Source organism: Zonotrichia leucophrys, chromosome 1A (assembly GCF_028769735.1).
Source record: "Zonotrichia leucophrys gambelii isolate GWCS_2022_RI chromosome 1A, RI_Zleu_2.0, whole genome shotgun sequence".
NCBI lineage: Eukaryota > Metazoa > Chordata > Aves > Passeriformes > Passerellidae > Zonotrichia > Zonotrichia leucophrys.
This window is the reverse complement of record NC_088170.1, coordinates 28,075,480-28,097,735: the sequence shown is the minus strand read 5'-3', so window position 1 is coordinate 28,097,735 and position 22,256 is coordinate 28,075,480. Positions and strand designations below refer to the sequence as shown.

The window sequence follows — 22,256 nt, the reverse complement described above, 5'->3', positions numbered from 1 at the left end:
GTACTGATGAAAAAAATGTCCCCAATGCTAGGCAAGTGTGTAATCTCCATTGAAGTAAAAAATAAATGAAGCACGTCTCCATGCCTTGCTGAAGGGAGCCATGTAAACTAGGTGCAGTAACAAATCAATGTAAGCCATGAATCGCCCACTGCAGCAGCTGCTCTGCTTTTAGCAGGGACTTGCCAAAGATATCCATGAAATTTGGTTTCCATTGTATCTGTGATTGTCTCAAAGATGGTAACAGTCTGCACCACTGCCTGGCACCTAGCTGGTACCACTGCCTACCCTCCTCAGAGGGACACCCAAATAGATCCTGGATCATTAGATCCAAGCTCTAGAGGCATTTTTATTTCTCCCCTTCTAGACACTCCTGAAATTTCTTCCTCTTTCTCCACCACAACTTTATTTGAGGCGTTGATATTTAGCTGAAGTATGCAGGCATCTAAAAGTTCTCCTTTTTTCAGCAGGGAAAACCATCAAGGAGCTATATTTTGTGCACCACATCTTATGTTCTCAGGCAGATTCCTCTCTGAAAGTCCCTGGGAGAAGGCAATACCCTAAGAAGCACCAGCTTCACAAATAAATATAGGAGCCCTCAGAAAACTGGCACCACTTCTTAGTAGAAAGGACAGAGGAAAGAAGTCAATATTATAAAATAGTCCTACTTTCAGCAAGCTCCAGAGCTAAAGCCCAGGCTCTGACAGCCTTCCCTGTTTGTTTAGGACTAGATGTCCTGTTCAGTTTTCATGTTCTGACTATGGTGCTTAACAGCAGCCCAAGTTCTCCAGTTCTGTTAGAAACTGTCTTATTCTTAAAAAGGTTACAAGCCTAGGCAAGGAAGGGTATCAGGAAACCTGCGCTCATCCTGCAGTTTTCTGGTGTGACTACCTATTTACCAAATTTAGACTTTAAGGCAAGGTAAGGCAAAAAATATGTTTTGTCAGAACGCATGCCAATTGCTTTAAATAATAATCTGACAGCTGTAAACAAGTTTTACACTGAGGCTGGTGTGGCTGAGGATGGTTTCTTCCCTGTATCCCTGGCTAATTCTAGGATGATTATTTAAATCTGCATGGAGCAAGTATGTGAGAAATGTCATTGATTCCCAACGAAGTGCAGGTGATTTCATTGCAATACAAAGAGTCTCCAACCAGAGTCTTGGCTGAACTAATGAACCCTCAGCAGGTGTCTGCATTACAATTTGTACACCTCCAAAGCGTGTTTTAGATGCAGTCATCTTGCCTTTATTAAATTATTCAGCTCAGCTATGCAGGTGATCTGACTTACTGAGGAGATGAATGCAATCTTAAAGCAAATTTGCTCTGTAAGCCAAGAGTCAAAGAATGACAATCTTCAAAGGTGGAAAAAATAGGAGAGAAAAAAAGAATAGGTCCAAGTGTCAAATCAGATGAAGATTTGGCATGTTTCTTTTTCTATAAAACTCACTGTTGAAACAGCTGAAGTGACTCAGAAGTCAGGCAGAACACCTGATTTTATTTTCAGAGACCAGTGTCAGTGAAGGTGCAATTAATTGCAACTACCATCTCTCTACTGCTGAGGGAACAATTATCTCCAAGAAAAAAGGCTCAGTTTAAATGCATAAGGGCAGCATCCACACTTCCCCAGGGACCCAGAGAGAAAATGGTTTTGTGCATTTTGATACCACTCCACATCATAACAACTTCTGAGAGGTATAAACAGCAGCCTGGCTCTTTGTTACGCACTAGTAATAGCAAATGGATTTATTCAGGCAGAGTACACTTTTTGATCAGTTTTTCCTTTCAGAAAAGAGATAAGCAGGTTCAAGCAGGATAAGTAGTTAGATGCATCCTATGTACTGGGAGATGGACCTTGCTGCTTTAGCATCCTTAAATGTGCAAAATCACAGGAATCTGACATGGGTGACTGCCACCACTTTAAGTCACTCTAAGTTACAGGATTTTAGGGAATAGAGGTTAAAAAAAAGGCAACCAAGTGACAAATGCTGGTCACAGAACAGTGCAAGCATATAAGGAATCATGCCAGATTATACCAGCTTTTGCTGTGGTGCAGCAAAGGACAAAATTTTCTGCCTGGACATTGCTGCATCCTTCAGCATTATCAGTCACTGTCCACACACACATTCATTTTGAGGGTATTCAAGCCAGGAACGACTTGAGCATTGGAAAAAAATGACCACATTCTATGATCTGCTGCAAGATCCCAGGATGCCCCCAGTCCTTAAGATAGTGCAACACTGCACTTTGAAGCTGAATTTTCTCTGAAATATAAGAGATACAATGCAACAACATGCTCCAGATGTGTGCCTGAGGCTACTGCTATTTCATCCTCAATTCATTAACCTTCTTCCCCACAGAATCAAAATTCAACAACAGAGGTTACAGCAGCATTTTCAGATTTATCTTTGTTTTTCATTCAGTGCTCTCAGTTGCTTCAAGTAATATGCAAACCTGTTCATCATTCTTGGCCATACCTATTTGAAGTGCAGTGACCACTGGAAAGAAACTTCCTCCAATATTTGACGAAGGCTTTTATATAATAACACAAAGTTATTATACATTGCTATTCCAGTATGTATACTTGATGTCTATCAGAAACCTTGTTATAATTGTCCTAGAGCTCCATCTTGTCCTAAGAGGATGAGGTTTGGCTAGGAGACCTCCTCTAGAAAGCAAAGAGGTCTAGAAATACCCAAAGAAGTACCCAAGTCATTCAGCAAACAGTTGTGGTGGATTAGGACCTCACTGTTCCTACTGCTCACATTCCACCCAGACCACAGCAGAGCTGATGGAATTTCCTGTCACAGGGTCTCCAGTTCACAGCCCACAAAGATCCACCTTCCTCAGCAACCCAGTGGTTACAAGGCTCTTGCTCCAGGATATCCACCCAGTCTGAAGAGGCATGGGCTGTAGGTCCTGACCCTGCCTATTTGTGCTGAACAAGAAGTATGCCTCCTTTGTGACCAAAATACATGGTGCAAGGGACACACATGAAAATGAGGATGAGCAGACTGCTCCCACCATGTCTGAGCACACACAAGAAGCCTTGTCACAGGACTGTATGTGCTGTCCTTGCAGGATGGGAAACACCAACAGTTTAGCCATGAAGTAACTGTGCTTCCAGGCACATGACCAAAAATATCTCAGAGCCCTTTAGAAAGAGAGGATTATATGCCACACAACTCATGCATCCCAAAACCTGGGGGAAAAAGAAGCAGAAATCTGATTTAGGTGCAAATTTAATGTCTGACAAGCCAAAGTCATCGTGCAAGCTGAAGGAAAGACCATCTAGTTTAGTTCATGCAGTAATGCAATTCAAATATGCACTGGAGACACCAGGCTCTGAAACACCCTTTTCTCTCCTAATCAAAACAGTCCCTTCAACAAAGGCAGAAAAGGACACAAGCTCATTTTCCCTCATCATGAGTGAGTGCTGTAGGTGACAATCCAGTTAATAAAAGGGGAACAATTGCACATCCCCTTTTACTTTGTAAATGAAGTACTTATCCCTGCTTAGACCATGAAACACAGGGCTTGGGCACAGCGTGAAAAGGCAGACAGACAGAAAGAAAGATGGACAGATTGATCTTGACTGGGGAAAGACACTATATTCCAATCCAGATTAAGACACTTAAGTAAGACTTGTTCTTCATCACATTCTTACTATTTAGGCAGAGCCCTGCTTCACACTATGAATTCCCAGAGATGACACTGGGGCCCAGGTGTCTCTCCCCATATGCTGAGAATTTCCCACATTCCCAGTGTTCTGTATAGCTTTACAAGGACAAGGCCCTTGGCACCGGGCATCCCTAACCCAGCTTGTGGACCTGGAGTGTCTGATTCTCAGCTATATTTAAACACCTAATCCCCCTGGAGAATTTGAGCCTTCATCTGCCATAGTATTTTGTAAAGTGCCTAACTCCTGTACATTTCAATATTTTAAATAGTACACTTGATTTTTTAGTCATATATTTAAAATTCTGTACTTCAACAGAAGTACAGAAGAATGCCATTTTTAGAGAAATGAAATTTTTAAAAAATCCTATATTCTGTAAAAAATCTGTCCCTTAAGTTTCAGAATTTTTTTTTTTTGGTGGGGGGGTGGTGGGTGGGGGTGGAGAAGTAGAATTCAGACTGTGTCCTGTACTTCCTACATTTTTTTATTCAGACTGGAATGATTAGAGCTAATACTGGGTCCAAAATAGATTTACCACTTTCAAATACTCCCTAGTGACAGCTGAGAAGCATAATGATGCTTTATCCCACATTAGTGACAAAATAAATTGCTTTTCCAGCACACACACAGTGCTTTATAAAAAGAATAATCCCACTGGAAAAAGGATTCTTCAGCTTTGAATTCCTGCACCCAAAAGGGCCTCAGCTGCAGCAGCCCTCTCTGGAGAAGCCAGAGGGAGTAAAAGCTCACAGAAGTGCAGGGTGTCACTTGAAGGTAGGCACTTCTATTAACACCAAAGTAATGTATATTACAGTGTTCTTATCTTTGGGTGCTGCTGAATTATTTTAATTTTATAAGTATTTGTGTGTTATACTTTCTGCTGGATTGGGGTTATGCTTATAAATTCCAATTTTCAGGCTACGGCTATTTAAGTCACATTTGGCTCGGATGCACAGCATATGCTTTCAGTATGATTCAGGGTTTTTTCCCCTTCTCTTACCAGGTGCTTCATGTCACTTAATTGCAGTGGGAGAATTGCAGCATCAAAAGTAATCCAGAAGTTCTTCTCCCTGATTCCAGTTGTAAGTTAGAGCCCGGGTCTGCATGTCTGCCATGCCGAACAGCACCGATGTCAGCTCTGACCTGCCAAATCCTGCCTGAGCATGCACATCATCAGAAAATTTTGATGATTGTTTAATATTGGGGCAATGCTTTACTTCTTACAGCACAGGCAGTTCTCAGATAACCCACATTTTCAACTGGAATATACACTGCTTTTCTCCTTTTCAAAAGGAAACAGGAAAAGGGAACATAAAAGCATTCATAAACCACCAAATATTTGCCAGACACATTTCTTCCTGTAATTAGAGGCAGAACAGTTTTAGGTGTTGCTCACAGCTTTTAACCAAGTGAACTTCAAGATTAGAATCAAACAGAGCTATTCAGGTAGCTAAAAGATGCTGAATCTCACCCTTGCAGAACTGCTCCTTCCAGGAGCCCCCAACAACTCTAAAGGCCCTGAGCTTTCTGAGAGAATCACCTGTAGCAGTATGATGGTAAAGCTATGGGCAAAGGCTTTGCCTGAGACACTACAGACATCTACATATAACATACCAGGATTACATATAAATAAACTTACATAAGGGCTGAAGATTCAGTCAAGCATCACATGACCAATCCCCCCCAAATACTCCTATATCATTTTAACTAAAGAATCTGGTAATATTGTCATATTGGCTTTCTTCCTTCCCCCAAATAGACTCAATTTTTCGGCTTTAAATTTGCTAAAACCTGCATATATAAAGAATGTCTGTGGACAGGTATTTCTACTGGTTCAAAAGGATGTGAAAATAAACTTTGTTGCATCTTACTGTAATATTTTAGACATACTGTTTTCTTTTTAACAGATCTAAATTTTTTTTTAAGTGGAAGGTTTTATCATGTGTTCAGCAACATTTTCTCTCCGGCTTTCTTTCTAACTAAACAGATAGGCAAAGTTTTTTTTTTTAATTATTAGTCTCCAGAGGAAGAGTTCTTCAAGAGCTCCTTGCACTTACTACCTATCAATAACTACTGTGCTAAGTAAGGAGGTACCCACCTATTTACATATTTAGTAACAGCTGATTGGCATTCAAGACCATCAAAACAACACTGCAGTTATTGTGAGCACAATTGCGAGTTATTGTGAGATCCTACTTCTAGATATCATGGCCAAGTTAAACAAAAAACATGATTATACTTGATATGCCAGTGTGTGAACAGAGTGTGGGCTCTGGCTCTCAAGCACACTGCAAGTTATGTGAACCACTGTATCCATTATAATTGCAATAAAAAGCAATTTTCCACAGTACTTTTCATTTAAAGAAAAATTCCTCTCAACTGGGGGCTCCTCTAGGAATAGGGAAGCAAGTCTCACAAGGGTTTCTGAGCTGAAAGGATCAACAGAAACCTTCGCCACAGGAGCAGGAAGGCTGGGCTGGTGCAGAGGGCCCTGGGCAGACTTGGGGGCTGGGGCAGCTTCTGAGACATAGGCTTGCCACAGTTAAGCTTCAATATCAGCTAGGCGAGTCCTTGTTTCAGCCTGAGCACCAAAGCTGTGCCCCTGCCCTTGTTTACCCTCAGCAGCAATAAACCCCTCCTTTTGAAAGCAAAGGAACAGTTTCAGATACCAGAGGATTTGAAGCAGAGGATCTGGATATTTTAATGTTGTTCAGGCTTCAGTCATCATGAATATCACTTTACAGCTTGGCACATAAACAGTCCATTTTTGAAGCATGAGAAAACGAATATATTGTAACTATACTCTGGGCCTTCTGGCCCAAATCTGTTCCTGGTGAAACTCCAGGGGCTTCAGTGGAGTTGCAGGAAGAATAAACCTAGCTGTCTAGCTGTACTTTATAATACAATATTTCTGATTAAAGGAGAGTTTACATGAAGATAAAGAGATGTTTCTGTATATATTCAACCCAAATGGGACTCAAACTTATTCATGTAAACAAGCGCATTGCTTATCAACAATAAAACTCTACATAGATGGAAAAAAATGGGCAATAAAAAGCAGTAAAAAGCAGTGAATAGGACTATTCACTTTATAAAAAGGAATGTAAGTAATCATGGTATTGTTGAAAGAATGTATTAAAGCAAGATCATACACCAAAATACATATTTCTTTTTTTCTTATCTTCCACAGTAAAGAGAGTGATGGGGATGTGGGTTGTAGGAGGCAGACATGGTCAGGATACTCCTCAGAGCAGACCACTTCTGCTTGAGAAGTCCAATTTCATAAAGGCTTTCTAAAGCTTTTCTAAAGGCTCCACTGTGCCATTTATTAGGAAGTTTAGAAATAACAAGTTTCATGTTTCAAAGTTCAGTCATTTTTGTATTTCGCCCAGGAAATAAACATATGAGAAATTTGTGGTTCAGGCACTGGTAGGATACAGCTGCCTCAGCCCTTGTCTAACTTGGTTTCTCCTCTACTTCATGCTCAGCATAAGGGATTTTGGAGTTATTAAACTTTTTCCCAGAGTCACTATCCCTTTAATCCATATTGAGTAGCTGCATATACAGACACGTGACCACTGCTCTCCCTTTCTGTGGCTAACCTTCCTGGCTTCAGCAGGATTCCCCTTTTTTCTGTCACCAGGTGTGTCTTCCAAAGGGAATTCCCAATATGAGATAGGCACTTTCTCCCAGTCTGGGTGTTAAGTCACCCATAGTTCCAGCAATCAAACAGCTTCAGATTAGTGGGATATCTGCTTTCTCACCACATGAAGCACCTTCATGGGATGTGTCTTCCTTGGCCAGTTGCACCCAGGAACAAACTCCTCACTGGAGGTCACACACTACCTGTGACTAGGTAAACAGTTGCACAAAGTTTGCAAGGAGGAGGAGAGTGAATGTTAAACTCAGGATGAGGCCCAGAAAAATCCCCATTTAAGCAGGAGCTCAAATCTTACTATTTAGGTGCTGTGTAAGTCTGCACTGCAGGCATCCAAGAGGATGGTGCTCATCCATTTGAAGAAGTTTTACAGTCAAACTATTCCCATTTGGGAATTCACCTGAGAAAAAAAGGCCAGAAGGACTCCCAGCTGCTCAAGACACAATATTAGTGAAATGCAGGGATCCTAGGCTCAGAATGACAGCTATTGGTAGGCATAGACCCAGAGGAGAAGTGAGTGTTGTGTCTGCTCCCAATATCAGTTTGATGCTATCCAAAGGAGACAGAACCATGGCAGTGAGGACAGAGCAGAGGCAGCCACCTCCAGATGACTGACTGACTCTACTCCAGCCAACTAGAAGGGTTTCAATGCTTTTAAAGTTACTTTTTCAAGTCATGTTATATGGATTTTTAAAACTGAAAATAGTATCAGTTCAAAAGCATTTATTTGCAGAAGATCAGAGAAACAGAGAAAAAATGCATATTTTTTCCTCTGCTGCTACTCCAGGTCTGAGGGCCTCTCAGAGAGTGTCAGACCCAAATTCACCTGATTTAATGCAGATACTGAAGCACCTTTCTGATCTCTCTCTGGGCCTGCTGACCCTCATATATCATGGTATCACTTTTTTCAAGCACAGATGAGCAATGACTTTGGCATCATAGCCAGCAACATTTTTCAGCAGATTGCCAGGCAGCTCATAAAGGTTACTAATGCTCAAGAAGTAAACTAACTCCATGGATCAATGATGCCTTTCAGCTGGTCAGGGGAGTGGAAAGCAGGAGACTTTTGAGAAAGTAGCAGTACAATGTTTTTCATGATAAGTGTCCAAGATGCATAACCTGCTGGAGATAGGAAAGTGGGGCACCTGCTAGATAAAGGGACAATATATTCCTCTGTGTTTGGGAAGGGGAATGACTCCCTCAGCCCAGTCCTGGGCTGGTGGATGGGTGTATTCTGTGGAGTGAACACCATGAGATGAAGTGAGGGTAACAGTCACTAATGAAGCCTAATACTCAACAGCAAACTCCATTAAAAAAAAAAAAAAAAAAAAAAAAGAGAGAGAGAGAAAAAACAGCTCTGCTGTTTTTTTTTTTTTTTTTTAGTCATCCCAGTAATCCAATTGGCTGTAGGAGAAGCCTGGCTCTAATGCCGTGGGACAGCACATAGACAGATGCACTGCTCACTCCCTCCACATTTGGGGGTGAACCCCTCCATCCCTCACACAGGGTCAAATCAGCCAGCAGGATTCCAGCCCAGTCTCCAGCTGGCCAAGCTCATTAGGCCTTCAGTTGCCAGGAGGGCAGTTGTGGCCAGCTGTAAGGCTGATACCCCATGCAGAACCTGCCAAAGGTCAGAAGTCAGCTGGCCAGCTGTGAGTCCTCCAGCACGCCAAGGTCCAGCTGAGAGGAGCAGGGAGAAGTGATGAGCGAGCCAAGGGTTCTGCAGAGGAGAAGGTGGAGAAGAAGGAGGGAAGAAGGGAGTGAGGGAAGAGGTTCAGGGTGGGGAGAGGTGAGCTGCCTGCTGTGGTAAAGTCTGACTGCTCCTGATAAGCAGGGTGAACTGGGAAGAGGAGATGATGAATTTCCACTGAAATTGAGGTATTCCTCGGCATATTTAGACAAGCACTACAAATAAAGATCCTTTCATCCTCCAAGAACTAATTACTAAAAATGTATCACTTTTAAGCCTTACCACAGGAAAAGAAAGAGTTTGATCTTTTCCTCTAGGCAAAGGAAGTGGTTTTCCACACAAGCAACTCAAGAAATTTGAACATTAGGAAAGCAGGATTTTTGTCTTGATGTTATATTTAAGAGATCTTTTCCAGGTTTCTATGTTAGTTTTGCAATGTACAAATGTCCCTTCTGATCTGAATTTAAAATATTTAGTTCACTAAAGATCTCTATTTGGTTTATTAACAAAAGATACACAAGACTTCACACACAAAAAAAAAACCCCAAAGCTCAGCTGCCTCCCTCAGTCATAATTTAAGCCAAATATGCATGGTTTTCAGAGGTAAAATACAACATTATTGTATTCTAAAAAGTGTACAGAATTATGCCCTTCCTTGCAGTGCGTGGCAATCAGAAAACTTGCTGTAACACACCTTCTGTGCTATATTCATTATTCTGACACCATGAAGCATCTCAGCACCTGCCACCTGCCTGTGGGGTCACTACATGCTGCCCCAGAGCCTTATAAGCAATCACTAGTAGGAGTTGGGATAGGTGGAGCTGAGATTTTCTAGAACATCATCTTCTTATTTATTTCTGGGCACAGCCTTCCTTAAATGAACATGTTTAATATAGAATACAAATCTTTCTTTTCAGTTCCGCTTATTAATATTAATATGAAATGTGTAAAATCTGACCAGAACCGTGTATCTCCCAACAGCCTTTTTGTTCTTCCCAGTCCACAGACTAAAGGCAGTTTCATGGAGTTCACTTCCATTCCTTACAAGGATTATTGCACTTTTCGCCTCATGGGAGTTTTTTCATAGGTGTCCTGGAATTTTTTGTTTCCCAGATGTGTATAGCAAAACCTAGAGGTTGTAAACTCCTGTAGTAGGACTTGGGAGCCTATGGACAAACATCCCCCAGACGGAATGCTTCTCCTCACACTCTGAAAATCTACTTCTCAGAAGTATTGACCTTTTTGCGACTCCTAAAATGTCTGCCGGCCAAAGAGAGGTGTACATTACCAGCATGTGATTTGCTAGTGTTACTCTGCATACTTCATCCGAGATCACTTGCCAAGGTCAGCACTGCGCAGAATGAAACGCTGAAAGTTCTCTAGCTTAGCTCACATTAAAATACCATTTCAAATCATCTGCACTCTATTAAATCCTGGGCATAAGAAGTATCCTTGGGACGGTATTTTGATTGAGAGGAGTGAACACTGCAACACTGCATCAGAGTGTGAGAAGCCAGGAAATAAAACCAGTGATGTTCACAGTCTTGCATAAGAATTCCTGTGAACAGAAGGCTTGGGAAGTGATCCACCAGAACCAAGACTATGTCTCTGTTAAGGCACTCGCATACTGCTGAAGCATCTGCAGTGACAGGGGTGTGAGAATGCCTTGTTTGTACCTCTGCATGACTGCAACTCAGGGGTTTAAAACCACTTCTAGTCCCCGATGAGTTCAGACATATCTGTATACACAGAAAGCCCGTTCTGGTCAAGGCTTCTCCTGAAATATTCTGCAAGAAAAGAACACTTACCTCAAGGCTATGGGCAAGGATTGAAAGTAATTTTGAGGGAGGCTTTACACAAAGGGTGGGCTGGCCTTGCCCTGTGTCAGACACACACCTGCTGCTGCCCTGCTGCAGGCTCAGGAAGGCAGGTGCCACCTCACTTTCTCTGACAGAGACCCTCAGTGTGCTACAGGGACAGAGCCATCCCTAAGCAAAGGCTTCTTTTATCTTTGGTTCAGAGATGCTGCCAAAGGCCAGTCAGATGATAACTTTTGGTGACATGACTCAGCTGGGCTGGGTTCAAGTGAAAGATTTATCAGAGGTGAAATACCACTGCCAGGCCCCTTGGCCACCGAGTGCTAGCAACACAAACACAAACGGCAAATACATCCTTATCCCACAATAGTGAGGTGGATATATCCCTTCCCACTCAGAGTATTTATCATATGAAACATTTCTGGATGAACTGACAGAGCCCATCTCTCCATCTCATCTTTTTTTTTTCTTTTTTTTGGTGGGGGATGGGGAGGGTTGGCTAAGAAAGTTTTGAATTATATCTAGAAGAGTGCAAAACTAGGGAAATTTTTCATGGTAGGTAGACCTAATTTAGTGCCTGGAAGGAAATACTTGTTAAATCTGAAAACACATGAAGATTTGACCTGGTTATTTCTAGAGAAATGGAGAGTAATGAATTTGCATCCTGGACCAAAAGACCAAAGTAATTAGAAGCAAATAAATCCATATTGCTTTCTGAATATTGTGAAATATACCTTGTGTCTTATGAAAGAGATACATGTGGTTTGTTCTTACTAACTTTACTAAATTTGTCTCTGCCAGAGCAACAAGGAAAATTCCCCAGCACAGCATTAGAGCTAGATCATACAGTGGTTTTAGGAGCAGAGTCACCACGCAATTTTAGGGTCAAATTCTGGAATACACAGTCCATCTTCATACCCAGTGAACGAAACTTGAGCTTTGCAGAGGTGGATGGGAAGGGAAGGCCGGAAGGAGAGGATAGAAAAATATGACTGTGAAATAGTAATTTTACTTTGCAGAAAATAAGTGGAAAATCTGCCCATAACAGGATATAGTGTGAGAATTTAAACGTCCACGTTTTTGTTGCTCCATGAGTGATCTCAGAATAGTACGCACTGGTGGAAGGAGAGACGAAGTCCCAGGGCCCAGCCCGGCAGGACACCCCACGTCCCGGCTGGGGACCGCCGTGGTGGGGCGGTAAGAGGGGCGTCCCGCGGGCAAGAGCCCGAGCTTGGCTGGGGGCTCAGCATGGATGCTGGCGGGCGCCCCGCAGCCGAGCCTCGCTGCCCTCCCCCATGCCAGGGAATGCACTTAAAGAACCAGCCGGCCAGACAGCTCTCTCACAGCACGTTTTATTTGCACCGGGGATTCCAGGGCAGCGCGTGTGTCCCGAGCCCCGGGGCCTGCCCGCCCTGCCGGGGTGCGGGCAATCCCTGGCCGGGGGCGGGCGCGGCGCTTTGCCTGCAGCCCCAGAGGGAAGCGGCGGCCCAAGGGGCTGCGGGGCCGCCCCTCTCGCCCGAGAAGCGCTAGCAGGAGGCGGCCCCGGCGGCAGGCGCGGTGTGCCGGCCCCCGGGCCCCTCATAGCGCCTGGTAGGTCCGTCGGGGCAGCGGCGTCCCGGGCGTCTCCGGCCCCGAGTCGATGCTGGCGCTGGGCGAGAGGGAGTCGGCGTCGCGGAGAGACAGCCCTGGCTCCTCCGCCGGGGAGAGACGGTCCACGATGCTGGAGAGGCAGTCCAGGCTGGACAGGGCGCTGCTCTGATCGGCGGCGTACCCTGGGCCGAGGGGAGGGCCGGGGCAGGGCACCGCGTTACCGCGGGCCGCCGCACTGCCTGCCCCAGCGCCTCGGGCAGCGCGGGGGGCCCGGGCCCCGCCTCTACCCGCAGGCCGCGCCGCTCGGGTCGCGCTTACCGTGAGCCATCTCGGCGCAGTAGACGGCGTCGAAGCCGCTGCCTCTCGCCGACCAAACGGGGCTGCCACAGTCGGCCTGCAAGACAGCGAGGGGCGAGTGCCGGCCGTGCCGCCCCCGCCCAGGGGCCAGCGGGACGCTCCCCGAGACGGGAAAGGGCCATAAAGGCCAGCGGGGAGGGAGCGAGGCAGCCGCTCCCAGCCAGGCTGCTGGCCCTGGGCAGCGCCTTCCCCATCTCCCCCAGCCTTACCCCTCTAGGGCCGCGCTAAGGGACAGCAGAGGGGGGCCGGGGCCCTGCAGGGTGCCCTCGGGCAGCGCTACCTCCCCCCATGCTTCCCTGGAGAGCCCAGCTGCGTGCCCAGCGGAAAACCTGGGAAGGGGCCTGTTCCAGGGCAAACCGCCCGCCTTTTCCTGATGTCCGGGTGCGTTCGGCCCGTCCCACACCCATGGGACTGGTCCCACGGCGTTGGGCCGAGGGTGACCTGCCCGCGGGCCATCCTGGGGTCCCCACAGCCCCGTGGCTCCTGCCTCTGTCTTACCATCCCGTCGGAGCAGCTGGAAGTGGGGCTGGTCGGTTCGGAGCAACTCTGTCCCGGCAGGTGATAGTAGTTTTCTACCTGTTCCCGCAAGAGCTCCTGGAGGCTCTCGATGTATCTGATGGCGTTTCGCAGGATCTCTACTTTGGGGAGTCTTTGGTTGGGGTTGGCAGTGGTGCATCTCTTCAGGGTCTCAAAAGCCTGGTTCACTTTCTTCAGCCTCCTTCTCTCCCTCATGGTGGCTGCCTTCCTTCGGTCCATTGTGGTGGATTTTCTTTTGCAGGCTTTGCAAGCCCACATGAGGCAGTGACCAGCTTGGTGGTGGCCAGTGGGAGCTCGCACATGCTCCTCTTCCTCGGAGCAGGCAGGCTCGGGGGGCTCGTGGGCGCTGAAAGGAGGCAGATCCCTGGGCTCAAAATCCTCGGGGAACTCGCCCTCCGGGGAGGAGAGGCAGGAGCTGTCATAGAAGAGCTCGGACGGGGAGAACTTGCAGCTGTCCATCACCTCCATCCCTGCTGCGGAGGCGTCAGTAGGGGACCGGCTCTCGGCCAGGCGCTCCGCAGCGCGCTGGGGCAATTTCCTCCGTAATTAGGGACCCGAGACCAAGTGTCCTTCGGCTGATGCGGGGGGCCCTTATATATACATGGAAAGGGAGGCTGGTCCGCAGAGGCCAGTCTTTATTAGCATATCCCACCACAGCCCCTGCCGGGAGCTGTCTGGGCAAGCCCCCTCCAGTCCCCAGGAGACAATTTGCTCCGCACCGCTCCTTTGGAGCGCCGAGAGATGGGCACTTTTCTAATGAACGACCTCCCAAGAACTGATTGCGACATCTCCGAATTTCCAACCAAGTCTGTGAATTTGCAGTTTGGTATGGAAAGAGAAAGAGGGGCAGTGGACGCGCACGAACCACTTGTCAGTGGCTCCTACAGAGCCCTTCCTCGTCTCGGTGTGCACATCTCCCGTTTCCCATCACACGTTTCCTCGGGAGGGACACCTATACTGTCTACTTGCACATCTTTATTTCCCACATCCCGTGATCCAGGTCTAACCGGATATATTATAACCTTTTTCTTAGACTGTGTTTATTTATCTCGAGGAGCTCTTTGTCCAGTAATTAAAGTTGTGCCACCAACCGCTCACATCTGCAGATTGGGGGACAGCAATGCACAGCCACTTGTGGCCAGGAGAGACGAAGAGAAGGGAAACTAGATTTTAGTGCTGCCGGATCGGATCACAAGGGAAGGTACTCACAAAAGAAAAGTGTATGTGTTTGCTCCGAGACAAATCCCCTTCTCCTTCTTTCTCCTTCTCTTGTGACCTGGAGCTGCTAGGGACACAACAATCAAGCAGTGCCTTGGGCTTGCTAATTTTCTGCTTTCAGGCAAACTTGTACCGTTACAGATGCGTCCCAGCTGCCAGTGCAACAAACCCCTCCTGGAAGTGTAAAATTTCTAACCCCGCAATCCCTAAGTAACTTTACACAAGGGGACAAAAGCCTTGCGGAGCCCCAGCCGCAGCAGTAGCCGAGCGGAGCGGTGCAAGGGTCATTAGAGTGGTAATGAAGCCATTTAACAGGCATTTGCTAACGCGCAGGAATCCTTTGGTTTCGTCCAGGTGGCTTTTGTAGCTGAGGAAAATATTATGAGAAGGCAAAGGAAACCTTCCCTACCTGGGAATAAAATTATGTCACCTAGGCTAAGTCAGACGGAGAGCAAATGACCCAGCAGCGGTTCAAACGCTATGGAGGTGGCTTTTGTGCCCAGGAAAAAGGAGCCTTCAGTTAGCCTCTCTTCAGGAAGGGGTGATGCGGTGGCACGGCGAGCCGCCTGTCTCCGGGAAATGCTGATCAAGTGAGCAAAGCCGGTAGGGAAGCATCTCCTGAGAGAGATGCCCTGTGGCAGCGCACACCGCCGGGAAGCTGTCCGGTCCGCACGGGCAAGGCGGGGAAAGGCAAGCAGCTCGGCCTGTGCTGGGGCTGGAGGGAACCCATCCTTGTTTCCCCGCTACCACCATCCCCGAACCCCCAAAGACTGCCATTCTTAGGCTAATTTTTTTTTCCTAAAAAGCAATCATGCACACACCCTTCTTCCTATGAAAGGCTGCAAAATTATCTAAAAGCTGGGAAAGGCTACATCTGCACTGCTTTGGTTTACTTGGGGCCATAAACACGGGGAGCCCCTTTGAAATGAATACTGTATGAAAAGCAGGGAGTTGATAAAGGAGTAAAGTTACAGAATGGGAAATCTCAGAATTCCAGGCTTCTGCCACTCTGAGGTGCAGGTTGCTGTTTTGTTGGCCCACATCTGAAACAGGACAGTTCCCTACTGTTTTCCTAAGACAGCACCAGTCAGGAGTTCTGCTCAGCAGTAACTTGAACTCTTCACTGGGCTGTGGCGTGCACACACACAGACATAGACAAACACACACACAATTTCATTTACCGCGTTCGCGCTGGCTAAAATAGACCTGTTTACATATTTATGCTTCGTGCACAAATAAACTTGATCTTTAAAGTGCCGGTTGCAGTTCCGATCACCTTTCTGGGTTGGTGCATGCTTGGGTTCTCTCCAAGCATGCACTGTAGCTCTCTCGGTGCACAACGCCAGGCCCCTCAATCCCGCTCTCCTGGCATGCACAGCTTTAGCTCGCAGATTTGACTCTTAACTCAGAGGAGCTGGGGCTGTTAAGAAACGTGCTTTTCCCCAAAGGTATTTAAAGAGATAGGAAAAAAATATCATTCCCTTTTCCTTGAATATTTTTTGGGAAATAGAAGAAACCATGGAAGGGCCTGTCACTCAGGAAGAAAAAAAAATCAGTAATTAGTATCCCTTAAGGAGCCTCCGGCTCCTCTGGTAAAGTGATCTCAAAACAAATTTGCAAAAATGCAGTAGGCGAGTGGAACTAAAGAAAGGGGGGAGAAAACACGCACTGCAAGGCCGGCTAATGAGGCTGCTGGCGAAGGGCGGGGTGCGGGGAAGGGGGAGGATGGTGCTGCATTTCAGGAGGCTCAAGTCTGGAAAGCGGGAGCAGCCTTAGCATCAGACACTGTCTGCTCCTATGGGCTGGTAGAGAGAAAGTGGTGAACGTGTCAGGATCCCTTTAAATGGTGTTCCTCACCCCAGCCGTCCTCACTCCTCAGGAATCGCCGTGCCGCACCTATTCCTGGAGGGATTCCATCCAATGTGGGCACCTTCTGCAGAGCGTGCCATCTTCTCCCAAGTCCCACACCTTTCTATTTAAGAGCAGAAAATCCTACCGAAACCATAAGTCACGGGACTGAGGGGGTGAGAGGTGTTTGCGGTCTCCCCGAGCGCATCCCAGCCCCGGCATTGGGAGCGCCTTTGCGCGGTGCCCGGCCGGCTCCGCGGAGCGCACCCGCGGGCCCGTGCCGGGCGAGGAGAGCGCGTAACCTCACGGTGCCGAGCAGCTCCGCCCGGCTCCCGCCGGCAGCGGCACCGAGTGGGCACGGCATCTCCTCCGCCATGCCCCCACCACAAAATCGTTTCCCAGTCGGGCTGGCTGGGCCGGGCGCTTCCAGCCGTGTGAGAAACGTTTGGTTCCCCCCAGCGCTGGGAACTGTGCGCACCTAAGTAAACACATTAGTACCTGCCAGAGGGAGTTGTATAGAGGACAGCTGAAGAAGGCATTGGCCTCTGATGGCTCCCCGGGACTCCCAGGAGAGATCAAAGGGACACGAGGGGGTTTTAGCAGCCTTGAGACTGGGAAAAGTTGCTAGTTCCTGCTATCGGAGGGGCGTCCCAGCGAGCACATGGTTCAATTATTCAGCCTCCTCCCTCCCTGCCCCCTACGCCCACCCCCAGCTCATTCTCCACAGAAAGACGGAAACTGCGGAAAAGTCGTGCGGGGTCCACAAAGCAGCAGTGGTCCACGCAGGAATTTTCCCGTGGAAATAGTTGCAGTGTCGCCTCTTGACCGCCTTGACTCTGAGTTCAGAGAATGAGTTAAGCCTGCTGCTGGCTGTCCGCTTCCCTCCCTGGATTGCTGGCGGTTTCACCGAGGAAAATAAAGATACACAATATGAAAGCCAAAACTAACCAACCTAAAAACTCCAACGAAACAACAACAACAACAACAAAACCCACCTAAAATACTAAACCAAAAACCTCAAAACAAGGCTTTAAACCCTGGGTCGCGTCACTTCAGAGGAAAGCGGGTGTCAACAGGGCAGCCCTGCAGACAGGCACCCCATTCCCCCTTCCCCCGCCTTCCTCCCATCGCTCCCGGCCCCGCAGGCACCTCGGGCCGGGCACTGCGCGCCGCGGGCCGGCGTTGCCCCGCATCCCGCCGCTGCTGAGGGAGCGAGCAGGTGTTTGCTTCCCAGGGAGCGGAGCAGGTACAGGCGAGGGAGGCTGTATTGAACATGGGATTTCCAGCCCGCAAGGGGAGGAGGGAGCGGCAGGGGCACTTGCATTTGCGCAAAAACTGCGATGAATTTGTGCGTGGTCCCTCCGGAAAAAGACTTCATTAAATCACAAACCTCTTGTCTTTACCCAGTTATTGCCCTTTGATTTTGTGATTCCAGGGCCCTGTTTGCTTTGGCTGGGGACTTAAGTAAAGATTATCGTTATTAATATCTAACACAAACATTTTAATTGCAAACACACTGACGACCTTCACTGGGAAGCCCGGCATGTCAGCTGCAGCCGCGGGGGTCACGGAGAGTCTCTTCGGGAGGTATTTTCTTTATTTAATGAAAAAACTCTCCTTTAGGCAAACTTACTCCAAACAATCGCTCAAGTTACCCTGCTGCTGGGGGAGCCGCTGCCGCGGGGGTCCTGCCGGGCGGACGGGAGGCTTGTTGGGGTGATTGCCCGGCTGCGGGTGAAGCTGGCAGTCGGTGCCCCGGGGTGTCTGTGCCTTGAGGGCTGGCTCAGCACGGCTCCTGCCCTGATGCGGGCAGCGGGTCCCGCGGAGCTCGGCGGGAGTCGGGTTGAAACAAATTAGAAAGACAGTCGACGAGATGCTAGCCCGATCTGAAATACTCTCTTACTGGGCAAGTGCCTTCGCCACAGAAGCGAGCTGCAGCTATCCTCTCCCGTGCCAGGTCGCTGAGGTGGCACGCAGGGCCCCTCGCTCCCCGACGCGCCGCTTTCTGAAGAGCCCGAGGGTTCCCCGAGGCAACGCGGTTTAATTTGAGAGGAGGAAAAAACATGGGGAAAGTGTTGCATCACTGTGCCCACCACACTGTCCTGTCCCGCCGCAATTAGTCTTTGTAAGGGAATATCTCGTTAGAGAGCAATTGGAGGTAGTACAGGACTGATTTAAAGACCCGGCTGGCCACGGCGGCGCAGACAGGGCGGTAGGAAGGCACGGTGGATTGGAGTGCCAGCTCTCGGGCAGGCTCTACCCAGAGCTTCCCCTTCAGACCGATGCACCCGTGCCCCTGATGGCCTGGAAGGGGGAGATCTTCCCGAAACGCGACTGTGACCTTTCAAAAAGCAGAAACAAAGAATAAATCAAGGGCTAACGTTGGCGATGAGACCGCACGCGGTAGAGTTGCAGTGTCCTGTTTACTTGTGCAGGCTGTCCGGCGGGCCCTGTGTGTGTGCCAGGGCCAGACTGCGCCGATCCCTGGTGGTCGCCCCTTCCCGGGGGTACAACCTTTTACAAACCGTAACGCTCTGACTGTGAGCAGCTCCGTTTCACCATCCTCAGAGAGGCTGTGGTTTTTTTACATCACTGAGTGAAAGGCTTCATATGCTGTTACCCCCCCACCCCCAAACCCTTTCGGTCGCTTAACTCCTTCCTCCCTGAAGGACCCCATTCCCTTCTCCCTCAGGCTCAAGGATGTCAAGGGGAGTTACCTTTCCTGGGAAGAAACTACGGCTCCCTCCAGTCCCAGAGGGAGCGGGCTTCTGTCACAGCCAGTTGCTGCCCCATTAGTGCAGCAGGCCCGTCAGTTTTGGCGCAGAGAAGCCCTGCTTTCAAGCCCTCGGTGCCGAGAGGAGAAGGTGAGACGCACTGAGCCTCTCCCAGCTCCAAGAGCGGGGCAGGAGGTCGGGGGGATGAGTGGGGAGGACGACGGGCGGGGGTATCTTCTTTCATGCCCCTTTTCGAACCTCACCTTTCACGTGCAGGGCAAGGCCAGCGAAGGACTTTGCCTGGCAAGGTCCTCGAGCGGCACTGTCGGGCATTTTAGGGGAGCAATATCGCTTTCCAGGGAGACATGCGTTCCGCAGGAACGGGGCTGGGCGCGCTGCGGCCGGCCGGAGGGGCGGCGGGTCCTGTCCGGCACCCACCCGTGCCCGCCCGGCGTCCCCGGGAGCCCACGGAGACACGGGGAATTCACACCCTGGTGATTCACACCGCGGCTGCGGCCCTGAAGGGGAAACCTTGGAGGAGTAAACGAAAGAAAAATCTGTCCCGTGTCCTGCCTTCAGTCACACGGGTCGTGCTTCTGCTACACGGCTCTGACTCTTCAGGCCTTCATTCACTGAGGTCATTGGCAGGTTTGAGCTCCCGGATCGGGTTATTTTATGAAATTAAGAGGACCGGAAGAAAACACTGTAACACAAAGAGCTTTATTTTACAATCCAAGAAATCCATCTGTTCTTATATACAATATCACATTCCACCATTTAAATATATATGTTATGTTTACAAAAGAAAAGACAGTACTGAAATTATTTACAGGAACGAATGAGGCGGGGACTCTTTAAATATGACTCACACGCAATGCAACCAAGGGCTTCACTCAGACAGGAATGAACTTCCCGGTGAGTCTCAGACAAAGCGGATCACCGGTACACAGGTAAGTATCTTAAAAATAAAAATAAAAAAGGAGGGTGGTTTATGCAACACAAGTTAAAGAAAACAAAACTCGGGTTAAAAAAAAAAAGGCAAGAGAGAAGTCTGTCTGACTCGAGTCAGTGGTGGGAGCCATTTTCTTTGGGGTAGGTGTACCTTGATTCGATTTTTAAAAGGGCCCTGCCTGGGCTTTCCACTGTGTGAATTTGCTTCCTTACTTAGTTTAGAGGAGAGAGGGTGGAGGCTCTATCTCCGTTAAATATACCACCACAAAACCCGGTTTATTTCTCCACCGCTTCCTCCGCGCTGGGCAGTTTGGGATCGTCGGAAGAAATACTGTCCACTATTGAGGAGAGGCAGCGAAGGCTGCTGGAGGCCGACGACTCGACAGCGGAGACTCCTGCTCAAGGAGAGAGAAGGCATTAAAGAGCAGAGCAGAGCGCTGCTCCTCGCCGGGGCTGCCGAGAGCCCGGGCACGGGCGGCAGCGGGGCGGCGGCACCGCCGGGATCGGGGCCGTCGGGGCTCGGCAAGGGGGCTCGGGAATCGGGCCCGGGGGAGAGTTACCTTCTTTGGGGCTGACTCCTAGGGCTCGGGAATGGTCGGAAACGCTTTGCCAGTCGGAGCTGCAGGTGCTCAGGAAGTCCGAGCTGGGGATCTGCGGCACACAGGCGGGAGCGGGGAGGCGCGGGGAGAGGAGATGAGAGGAGAGGAGAGGAGAGGAGAGGACGGGTGTTAGTGGGGCGGCCGCGGCTCCCCGGGCCGGCGGAGCTCGGCAGCCCCGAGGGCTGGCCGGTTCCCCGGGGAGCTCCCGCCAGCCCTGCCGGCCCGCGGCGACCCTGCCGAGGAGGAGGAGGAGGAGGAGGGAGGGGACGGGCGCGGCGGCGCTGCCGTGGCGGCGCAGGGGCCAAGCGGCCGTGCTTACATTTCCCTGCTTGGGGCTGAAGCTGAAGGGGTCCCCCCCGATCTCCTGCATTTTCTCCTGCTGATCCAGCCTGTGCAAGAGGTCCTGCAGCCTCTCGATGTAGCTGATGGCGCTCCTCAGTATCTCCACCTTGGGCAGCCTCTGGTTGGGGTTGGCCACAGTCCGCCTTTTCAGAGCCTCGAAGGCTTCGTTGATCTTCTTCAGCCTTCTCCTCTCCCGCAGGGTGGCTGCTTTCCGTCTGTCCGTGGGGGCCGACTTTCTCTTGCAAGTTTTACAAGCCCAGATCAAACACTGGCCGGGGAAGTGAGGGGGTTGTAGTCCCGGGGGTGCCAGCACATGCTCCTCTCCGCTGCTGTCGCTGCCGGCCTCCGGCTGCATTTGGTCCTGACATGGAGACAAGGTGCCATCGCTGCCTGGGTACAGCGGGGATCCCTCAGCCATCTCCAGCTGCTGCAGGGCTCCATTCTCGCCATCCAAGTAGAAGAAATAGGAGCCAGTTTCAAAAAGGTCCATCATGCTGTCCCTGGGCCTCTCTGCCTGCTTGAGTTGGGTGGCAATCTCAAAAACACCCCGAGGAACAACCCAGATGGAATTTAATTAGTGCAGTGACATAAGTCCCCTCTGCTTTATATAGGAGCTGCTGAAACCCTATCCAACTTTTAGCTGTCGCGGTGTATCACCCTCCAAAACTGATTCCAGTCAGTCTCCTGGGCGCTGTCCTGAGAACATCTCCTATTTAGATGGGGGAGGGGGGACACGAGAGGTGGGAGACAAATTAGAAAAAAAAATTAAAACAAACAAACAAAGAAAAACCAAACCAAAACAACCCCAAAAACAAGCGGAAAAAAGCACAACCCAGCTGTGCGCGCTCCCCCGAAGTGCCGTGCGCTCGGGAGCAGCGTGCCCGGCCCCGGGGCCCGGCTGCGGGACAAAGGCAGGGGAGCCCTTCCCCAGCCCACCGCTCCCGGCCGGGGGCTGAGCACACGTGTGTCAGGAGAGGTTTCAAAGGCAGCCATCGCTTTCCAAATAGACGGGTTAATATTTTCAGTAGAAGCCCCTGCTATTTCCACTCCCCCGCCACCTTCCCCCTGCGTGCCATTCCTGTGACCCAAGGCACCCGGGGCAGCCCAAGGTTGGGAGCCAAGCTCGCTGCTCCTCTGCACACACGGGGAAGGTTGCCAAGGCAGAGCTGCGCTGCGATGATGAGGCACCCACAGATAGCGCCCCTCGGCTTAGCCTGTCACTGTGAACTTTGCCACGTTGCCCATGAGGTGACAGGAGTG

At 49.4% G+C, this 22,256-nt stretch overlaps 2 protein-coding genes across 2 annotated transcripts; both read right to left on the bottom strand.

The window, feature by feature from the left end:
* Positions 1–12,191: 12,191 nt before the first annotated feature.
* Positions 12,192–13,857, bottom strand: MYF5 (myogenic factor 5). The gene is made up of 3 exons (XM_064731493.1): positions 13,286–13,857; positions 12,749–12,824; positions 12,192–12,612 (listed from the first exon to the last, which is right to left on the bottom strand). The coding sequence occupies exons 1-3, from the start codon at positions 13,790–13,792 to the stop codon at positions 12,419–12,421; spliced, it is 777 nt and encodes a 258-aa protein (XP_064587563.1). The 5' UTR covers positions 13,793–13,857; the 3' UTR covers positions 12,192–12,418.
* Positions 13,858–20,331: 6,474 nt separating this feature from the next.
* Positions 20,332–21,489, bottom strand: MYF6 (myogenic factor 6). The gene is made up of 3 exons (XM_064731479.1): positions 20,974–21,489; positions 20,616–20,706; positions 20,332–20,450 (listed from the first exon to the last, which is right to left on the bottom strand). Exons 1-3 carry the CDS (start codon positions 21,487–21,489, stop codon positions 20,332–20,334), a joined length of 726 nt encoding a protein of 241 aa, XP_064587549.1.
* Positions 21,490–22,256: the final 767 nt, after the last annotated feature.

What these genes read in the sequence shown, in the direction of transcription:
- MYF5 (XM_064731493.1), bottom strand. Translation starts at nt 13,792, where the DNA reads ATGGAGGTGATGGACAGCTGCAAGTTCTCCCCGTCCGAGCTCTTCTAT. An exon ending in CCAGCTGCTCCGACGGGATG is followed by an intron (nt 12,825 to 13,285) that starts GTAAGACAGAGG and finishes GCTGTCTTGCAG; the next exon opens with GCCGACTGTGGCAGCCCCGT. An exon ending in CTGCGCCGAGATGGCTCACG is followed by an intron (nt 12,613 to 12,748) that starts GTAAGCGCGACC and finishes CCCTCGGCCCAG; the next exon opens with GGTACGCCGCCGATCAGAGC.
- MYF6 (XM_064731479.1), bottom strand. Translation starts at nt 21,489, where the DNA reads ATGATGGACCTTTTTGAAACTGGCTCCTATTTCTTCTACTTGGATGGC. An exon ending in TCAGCCCCAAGCAGGGAAAT is followed by an intron (nt 20,707 to 20,973) that starts GTAAGCACGGCC and finishes TGTGTGCCGCAG; the next exon opens with ATCCCCAGCTCGGACTTCCT. An exon ending in AGGAGTCAGCCCCAAAGAAG is followed by an intron (nt 20,451 to 20,615) that starts GTAACTCTCCCC and finishes CTCCTTGAGCAG; the next exon opens with GAGTCTCCGCTGTCGAGTCG.